The 9,296-nt window shown below is 39.4% G+C and overlaps 1 protein-coding gene across 1 annotated transcript; it reads right to left on the bottom strand.

Moving 5' to 3' along the window:
- Window positions 3,132–6,184, bottom strand: LOC8081689 (prefoldin subunit 1). The gene is made up of 6 exons (XM_002451984.2): window positions 5,982–6,184; window positions 5,813–5,866; window positions 4,932–5,037; window positions 3,769–3,775; window positions 3,565–3,649; window positions 3,132–3,466 (listed from the first exon to the last, which is right to left on the bottom strand). Exons 1-6 carry the CDS (start codon window positions 6,003–6,005, stop codon window positions 3,353–3,355), a joined length of 390 nt encoding a protein of 129 aa, XP_002452029.1. The 5' UTR covers window positions 6,006–6,184; the 3' UTR covers window positions 3,132–3,352.

The raw sequence follows: 9,296 nt of genomic DNA, 5'->3' as shown, positions 1-9,296 counted from the left end.
CTAGACCGTTCATTGGCATGGCCTGCTGCTTGTGTTTATTGGTGCCTCCTCTGTGGTCTGCTGACTCTATTAGCTTAAGCTTCTGGTAATCTATGTTGAAGACTGGTTGGCTCTGACCCTACTATTTGCTAGTGATTTGGTATTCTACTGCTTCTTTGGCTATTTCTGTTGTTTTGTTGCTGCTTGTTTTAGTTCTGCTCTTCTAGTCTCTTCCAGAGGTCATTGTCTAACCTATAGTGCTTTTCAAATTTTGAGTACAAGGCCTGCACTGTACTTGGCTTCTCCCTAGCTAGGTGACCTACGAACAGTCCAATACGGAGGCCTTTGATCATTGCCTCAATGGCTACCTCCTCTGGTATGTCCGTGGCTTTCGCTTTGAGCTGCAAGAACTTTTGGAAATAGTCCCTTAGTGGCTCCCCCAGATTTTGCTTGCATTGGAACAAATCTATGGATGTCAACGACTCGCTACTGAATCCTTTGAAGTTTTGATAGTATCTTGTCTCGAAGTTTTTCCCATGAGTAAATTACGCTTGGCTTGAGCATGGAGTACCACGCTAAGGCATCACCTTCGGCAGCAATTATGAAGGATTTAGCTAGAACCATGTCATTCCTGCCTGCTGAGGCTACTGTTGATTCGGAGCTCATCAAGATTGATGTGGGTCTGTTCTGCCATTGTATTTGGGGAGCGTGATTGGCTTGTAGGCAGATGGCCAAGGTGAAACTTGTATGCCTTTGGATAGTGGGGATCTGGCATCTAGGATTCTTCTATTTTGCTATAATGCAAAGGTAGTATTGTGGGACGGTTGTTCTGCTGAGGCTAATGAGGGGTTGGTGTTCTGATTGCAGGCAGTGCGCTATTTGGGGGTAACGGATGGTTGAAGCACGAGTTGCATGCTTTGTATTTCTACTTGCAAGACTGCGAGCTGCTGTCTGATCTCAGCGGCTTGCGGTGAGGATTAGGCAGCTTGCTAGGTAGCCACGAAGGCTGCCATGACCCTGTTTCTTTCATGTTGCATTCTCTGTAACAGGTCTTGTAGTTGTCAAAGTTCTTGAGCCGCTGTGGATTGCGGTGGTGGTTGTTCTTCTTCTGGCGAGGCTTGTTCTTACGCCATTTGCTCGTCTTCTTCTTCCTGTCTTAGAGTTGAGGTGTCTACGCTGCGTGCATTGTGCCACGGTCTGCCACTTTGAGTGGAAGGTGTAGGCCTTACGGAGGCTCTTCTTTTGCCTGCCATTTGTGAGTTTTTGCCGGCCAACCATGGTGGGCATCAATGTTGGCGTCGTGGTCGCTGATGGTGTTGTGGGGGCCTCGGCATAGAGCAGCGGAAGCTTCTGCTAGATCAAGAAGGGGACAGCCTTCGCTTGTTGCGGTAGAGGCCTCTAGAATTAATGGTGAAGAAATATGCAAACAAGAAGTAGGATCATAAATTCATTCACCAACCAAGGCATTTACATCCCCTTTATATAGGGCACACACCCCACTAATAGAACATTACATAAATACCCCGTGACAGTGGTGGGATATTCCTGCATATTCTTCCCTCACATTGTTCCAGACAGGGATACTTGGGTAACTTTTCTCCCCAACCGCCTTTAGCTCAGTGGACTAGAATCTAGGCCTAGTTGCGGCACAAATTTAGAGCCTCGTAGCGTCTACTGGCCCATGAGGTCATCTGCATGCGTCATGGTGGTCGCCTGGGTCTCGCGGAGCCTCTGGCCTTCGCCTGTCCGAAGGTTCTGGGATGCACATCTTTCCTAAACTCGTTGTTGCGGTTTCCTCATGCAATAATACCGCGAGGCCAAGGCGCTCTGGTTATCCTGCTCTACTCGGGGCCTTCACCGCCACATGTCCAGAGGTCACCCTTCTCTCCTGGCTATGAGCGGCCTCTAAGTTATTTCCCCGACCTCCGCTAAAACCCGTGCCGGAGGCGCGTGACCTCCGCTCGCCCGAGCAGCATTTGCTCCCGTAGGGGCAAATGTCCCAACACCTATCATGTGCTTTCAGAGGGATGGTTTTTGTGTCATGGAATACATGACTAGAGCACCAAAAGTTTTTTGTGTGAGTTGCAGTGATCTAATCATTCTTGAATACATGTGCCTATCGTCTGCTCTGTTCCTGTGTGATTGCAACAATGTGATCATTCTTGAACAACTTACAAGGATGGATCAACTGACAAGTATGATAAGAAGGAACACACATATGTCACCATGGATAAGCTGCTCCCTCTGTATTATTTTAGGTTAACTATAATTCTTTTATATTCTGTAACTTATACACGTGGCTTTCATAGAATCATAGGACCCCAAGGTACTCAAACAAGGTGCTCATAGATTAGCCAAACAAGCTAGACAATTTGCTTCTCAATCATGTATTGTATTTGTATGTATTGAGGCTTTGAGCACTCCAAAACACATATTAGAAAATTGTAAACCCATAGCAACTTAAGGGCACAAACCTATACCTATCACATCCTTTCTTTTAAAAAACATGATTTACAACAGGATACTTCACAACCCAGGATATATCCAAATTTAGGTCACAAAACAAATTGACAATTATGGATTAAAACGAACAATAAACTACTCATCAAGCAAAATGGCAATGAGATACATGGGCATATTTACTAAATAAATAAAAAATCTAAAGACCTGTTAGAAAGACTCTTCCACGTCTAGGAGGATTGGGAGACCTTATCACCTTGGCACGCCCATACAAATAAATAAATAAATAAATATAGATAATCTAAAGACCTGTTTAGAAGGACTTCACCCGCGTGGCTCCAGTGTGAGAGGCAAAGCCACTTTTCCAGGCTCCGGCTCTTCCCATGAAAAGGGCTCCAGCTCCTCCAATTGGGTGCCAACCCTAAACCTTAAACCCTAAGACCTGTTTAGAAAGACTCTTCCACATCACTTGGAGTCGTCGATGAATGAGCCATACCAAAAGAGCCCTAAAGATCGTTGTTAAGCCAGTTGTCGGAAGTGTTGGCCAAATTCCTTCACTTCAGTTTCCAGTGGTGATAAGATGTACATAGCGCATGTGAGCCAAAACATGGCTGCCACATAGTTCTGGCTTCTTTAGCGCATCTTTGTTGCGGGTCAGTTCCAAGGTAGTGAAAACATGCAGAAGATTATGGTATCCCTCAAAACAACATAAGCATGTGACCAACCAGCATCTGTTCTGACAGCTGAGCAGAAGTCAACAAACTATTGCTGAAACAACTGCAAATTCTTGTTCGTACATGAAATGGACCATTACAGACCGCGCACGTCTCACAGATCAGGCAAGACCACAGCATGACTGATCAAACTGCAACATTACAAATTATATGAAAATAAATTCAAAGCAAAACAACTCTCATTGAACGGTCATTGAGAGGATCTGACGCGCAAGCCCTGGATCCTGTTGAAGCAGCTCCCTAATGTTGTTCTCCACTTCGCCCTGCTGTTTCTCAAGGTATTCTTTGGATGTCTAATCGGGCAATAACAGACAAGCAGTGAGGAATCTATGCTTATTTTTCTCTCGCAATCTAGACACAATTGGTAAGACAGGATCAGAGATCAGCATACCTGCATTGAAGCTATAGCACTCTCACTGTCATGAAGCTTTTGCTCCTGCTCATTAAACAGAACTGATTTTGGCTCCAGAATAAACCTGGCAACAGATGGATGTGGAAAAATGAAATGCATGATACCATATTTGCATCACAGCACCATACAAGACTATGAAATTGAACTCCCCCATGGTAAAGACGGTCTTCCTCATTTACTTACACTTTTCCTGTAAACAAAAGCAACCATCATCAAACCCACAGAAAGCAAGGCATATATAATATCTCACTCAGAGTTGGACAGCTGCAATGAAAGATTTTCAGCTATGCATGTTAACATTATGTTGCAACAGAAAAATATATGCAGTAGAATTTAATTGAGCAACTGGAATAACTTGTAAGTTCTACAACCACATCATATTGCATGATTTGATATTATTCATCATATGCCATTTATTATAATAACACAACAGGCAACATTGAATCAATAGCAGGAGTTGACTATCACAGGAATGGAGGTGTGCCTAGCTTAGCTAGTCCCCACAGGTTTGGTTGTGCTCCAACCACCCAGATTCGAGTGCTGTTCAACTTAGATTTGGGTGGCAATTTCTTCTTCTCAATGAAAAACCAACTAGTTCCTCCTAGGTTGGATCTGAGAACAATGATATTTCACACAAAATATGAAACCCTCAACTCTCAGATACATTTTTGCTGCTTTGTTAGTACATTCAAAATCATTGGAAGACTGTTGTTTAGGGATATTGCCTGAAGCAACAATATACAAGAAGAATAGTACCACCTTTCACTTTTACTACTTACTCTACTAAAAGGTGACCAGAGGCAGTGAAATATGAATGTAGGTCTGCAAATTTTCTCCAGTGTATGACACAGAACCACTCAAAAATTGATTACACTTACACAAGAGGGGGCCTCTAACAAAATGAAACCTAGCTCAGATTTAATAACCTTTGTTATTAATGTTTTAGAAGCTCTATAGTTTATTAGTGTTTTGTTCTACTTGTTTACTTCCTCACAAAAGGTGCTAAATCCATACTTTTCTTAAATCATGTATTAGGATAACGAAGCTCATACTTTTCTTAAATCTCAAGATATTGTTAACTGTCAAATATGATAATAAAAGTGGTGTCAGAACTTGAAACGGCTTTAGATCAAAAGATGATTATATCCACTATTGACACCTCATAACTGAGTTACATCATTTTGTATGAAAGATCAGTTTGGACATTAGTAATTGGCGAAATTATAGCACGAGTTATTGGTCTTCAACATATTTTCAAGAAATTGGACGCCCAAAAATAGGCTATCTAGGATTGAGGTTTCAGATTGCAAAATAGGACTACCCAGTGAAAGAAATTTCTTCCTTACCGACAGTCTTGTAGGTGTTGGTATCATCTGGCAACTGGCGAAGTTCCTCCAAAGTAAGGTAGGCACGCTTCTTTTCTCCTTCCTTAGAACGCATTTGGGTTTGTAACTGATGAAAGAAAGGTATTATTATAACAGAGGTTCTATTACATCTAGGCTTGAAGTTACTATAGAAATTTCCTCACAAAGAAACTTCCATCAAAGATAAAATCACAACAGAGTAGAACCCATCAAGGTATCCAAATCGAACTAATATGCTTGCATTTACAAAGTCTCTAAATAATTTTGTGCAATATGATTGTAAAACGACAGAAATGATGTTATCACAGCATTACTAGCAAACCATTAACTTGTCTTTCAATAATAACTAACAAAAATCAAATCAGTTCCTTTTTCTTATTATTTGGAGTTCATACTAGGAAATAAACAAGGTAGAAAATTCTGTAAAGCACATATGTTAAGCTGAAGTTAAAAGGTTCAGCATTAGACTTCATATGGGAGCTCTTGGAGGAAAAGAAATTGAAGGCAAACAATATCACTGCATTACAAAGCCAAAATTCTTGGACATCAAGCTGGCCATTTTTATACAAATTGTAACTGTTTGTAGAAGTATGCAGGTAATGCGCCACTGATACAACCGAGCATGTTACTGGCAGAAAAAAGGCAAAAAAAAAAAAAAGAGTGTGATAGCTGCTGACCAGACTAGATCTAAAACACACTACAATTGTATTATAAGCAGCAGCCGCACTAAACAACCAATATGGGGCAACCGTCAGAGTTTCGATCCGCGGGACAAACCAAGACCCAGACCACTAAAAAGCCCTAAAGATGAGGCACGACCCGAATCTATGAAACGAGTCAGATAACGGGAAGAAAGGGGCAACCTGCTTGATCTTCGCGGTGGTATCGATCATCCGGGACTGCAGCTCCATGAAGGCCTACACATGAGCAAAACAAGGAACTTTAAGCGAGATATCGCAGGAAAAAAAAAAAGGAAAAATTTAGCAACGAGACATGGCGCGGGCGAGAGCCGCCGGGGGCACGGGTACGCACCGCTCGGTTGGCTTCGTCTGCCATAGGAGACGGTGGAGCGGGGTCAAGAACCCTAGAAGCAAGCTCGAATCGAATCGAGAGGATGGGAGAGGGGATACGCTCGGAGTCGGAAGTCGAGAGCCGGTGAGGAGAGGCGAGAGTTGCGGCGCCGGCGCTTGCTAGTTTCTAGATCGGCCGGACACCGGCAGAGTGGTTGCAGCGGCAGCAACGGTATGGGCTGGACTCTGATCGGTTCAAGTCTGGGCCCAGAAAAAGCCCATATTCTTTCACATCTTTTTTCCTGTTCCCAAAGAAAAAAAACTCTCTAAAAAAGGAAAAAATTGCGGACCCTAAGGTTCACCTAAAATCCAAAAACTTTTCAAGATTCCCCGTCACATCGAATCTTGCGATGCATGCATGAAGCACTAAATATAGATAAAAATAAAAACTAATTATATAGTTTATCTGTAAATCGCGAGATGAATCTTTTGAGCCTAGCTACTCTATGATTGGACAATATTTGTCAAATAAAAATAAAAATGCTACAGTTCCGAAAACTAAAAAATTTTCGGAACTAAACGAGGCCTAATCTTTCCACACCGTACTCTGCTGCAGCGGAGTAATTCAATATTTGGAAAAGGTCAATCTGATGCGGAATTGTGTAAGGCCTTGTTTACATCCAAAAACTTTTTGAATTTTGACACTATAGCATTTTCGTTTTTATTTGACAAACATTATCCAATCATAGAGCAACTAGGCTTAAAAGATTCGTCTCGTAATTTACAGGTAAACTGTGCAATTAGTTATCTTTTTTATCTATATTTAATGTTCCATGCATGTGCCGCAAGATTCGATGTGATGGGAAATCTTGTAAAGTTTTGGATTTTTGGGTGTATCTAGACAAGGCCTAAGTCCGATTTGCCTTTTTAATTGTAAAGCTAGATTTTTAGATTCCCTCATTTCTTAAAATTGTCCTATTTATTTTCCTGTGCAATTTCGAAATTTTTTTTGACTAAGTTGGTGTCAATAAAGGAAATAAATCAAATTTTCACAATAACTTAGGGAGGTCGATTAGACTTGACAAAAAAATAGAAATAAGTTTTAAAAAAATTCAAATATTTTTTGAATAATAAATATATGCTGAAAAATAATAATAGCATATTTAATATTAAAAATTTCATAAAAATATTTTAACGCACAAAAACATAAAAATAGTTTCTTATTGTTTTATAAATTATGCTCTATCATTTTTATCTTGGCATACCAAGACAACTCCTTGCAAACCACACTGTGAGTCACCCTGTAACCTGCCATGCAAACTAAAATAAATTTTTTCTTAGGTACAATGTCTTGCTTAACCATCCAGACATGCACGGGAAATTTCAAATAAAAAAATATAATTCAAGCTCTAATTGCACATTAGCAACACATATCATGTGGTTTAACTTTGCAGCAGTATTTCCCCTCAAAAAAAAACTTTGTAGCAGTATCGTTTTATTTAGGGGACATCACGAAAATGACGTGTGCAAACTCATAGACCATCAGCGGTAGCCAACGTGCGACTTTAGACTCCCAGACTGACATCTGCGACTTGGCAACGTTATTAGGACTAAGGATGAAAACGGAACGGAAATATCCCGAACCGAACCGAACCGCCGATCGAATTCGTATTTTCTTGTCCGACTTTACCGTTTTCGTTTTCGTATTTTAGATATTTCGTATTTTAAATGTAAAAGTAGAAAACGGTTTAGACATTTTTCGACCGTTTTCTACTTTTCTACTATTAATTTGAAATATTTCGAATTCAAAATCTGGTTTAAACCGAATTTAGTCAAGTGCACGGTCACACAACTCAATTACAGAGTATTCACCATGCATCTGTGTTATTTCTACTAGTGGCTAGCTGTGTTACTGCTAGCTATTAATTGCTTGTTCTTATTTATGTGTGGGCTATTGTATTAAATATCTAAGACCAAGGATCATGCACTTTTTAATTATTATATGCACTTAAACTTGATCATGTATATACTTAGTTATGCACTTGGTACTACCCATCGGTATTTCAACACTATTTCGTATTGAGTTTTCGTATATCGACCGTGTTCGATATAAATCTGCTCGAATTGGTTCGTTTTCGAAATTCTTGATATTTCGTAAGTTCGCGTTCGTTTTCGTGTCCGACTTTACCGTTTTCGTTTTCGTTTTCATATTTCAAATATAAAAGTAGAAAACAATTTAGGAGTTTTTCGACCGTTTCCGACCGTTTTCATCCTTAGGACAGGCACAAGTGTGTGATGCACCGGGAGCACATCATCTAGCAAGATGGTAGAGCATGATTTACCGAAATTAGGGAACTAGTTTTATTTTTTCTGAGTTAAAACAATTTTTTTAATATTAAATTATAATTTTTTTGGTAAAATGCATATTTAATTTTTCTAAAAAATATTTGGATAGTTTTTTGAAAAAAAAATATTCCTACAGTTTTTTTTTATAAAAGTCTAATTAACATTCTTGAACAATCGTGAAAGTCTGATTTAGCTCTCTTGGGGCCGATGTGGTGCCACGTCAACTAAAACCGTTTATGGAGTTAAATCTAACCATTTCAAGAGTTTTAGGAATCTAGAAATCTAGCTTTCTAATTGAGATAGTCAAATCAGGCGCTTGTAATAGTTGAGAGAGGTCAGATGAACTTTTTAATTGATTTTTTATGTTTGGTGGAAAGAAGGTCTATAATAGTCTCTCCTTTTTTATGGAAAAAAAGGAATTTTTACTACAGGAAACTAGAATTACCTTGGCGCCTGGAAATTTCCTTGAGGGTCAGAATCAAACCGCTAAGGAAAGTGTAGTTTCCTTGACAGTGCTAGTGAACTTTAAGGAAAGATACATTTTTTGCAGGTTGAAGCAAACTATCAAGGAATATAGGTGTTTCCTTGGTAGTTTCCAATCACCTCCAAGGAAATCACATATTGTCTTGAGTGCAACTATAAACAGTCAAGGAGTTACTATTTTGTTAAGTTTTGTTCTTAACCGCCAAGAAAAATACGTATTTCCTTGGATGTTATTCTAAACCGCCAAGTAAATTATCATTTCCTTGAGGATTATTGAATTTTCTTGGAGGTTGGTAGCCAAGGACATGAACTTGTAATGAACCACTATGGATGTCAAACTATGTGGATGTTGGTCGGAATATATTTCTATGGATGTCTTCTTGGTTATATTTGTTGTATATGGTTCCTATTGTATGCAAATAGGTATATATATATATATATATATATATATATATATATATATATATATATATATATATATATGTCTATGTATATATATATCTATGTA

This window comes from Sorghum bicolor, chromosome 4 (assembly GCF_000003195.3).
Source record: "Sorghum bicolor cultivar BTx623 chromosome 4, Sorghum_bicolor_NCBIv3, whole genome shotgun sequence".
In the NCBI taxonomy this organism is placed as follows: domain Eukaryota; kingdom Viridiplantae; phylum Streptophyta; class Magnoliopsida; order Poales; family Poaceae; genus Sorghum; species Sorghum bicolor.
This window is presented reverse-complemented; position numbering and strand designations above follow the sequence as displayed.

Coding starts and splice junctions, on each gene's coding strand:
- LOC8081689 (XM_002451984.2), bottom strand. CDS start 6,005: ATGGCAGACGAAGCCAACCGAGCG. Junction 5,867..5,981: donor CAGACGAAGCCAACCGAGCG/GTGCGTACCCGT, acceptor GCTCATGTGTAG/GCCTTCATGGAGCTGCAGTC. Junction 5,038..5,812: donor CCACCGCGAAGATCAAGCAG/GTTGCCCCTTTC, acceptor TTCTTTCATCAG/TTACAAACCCAAATGCGTTC.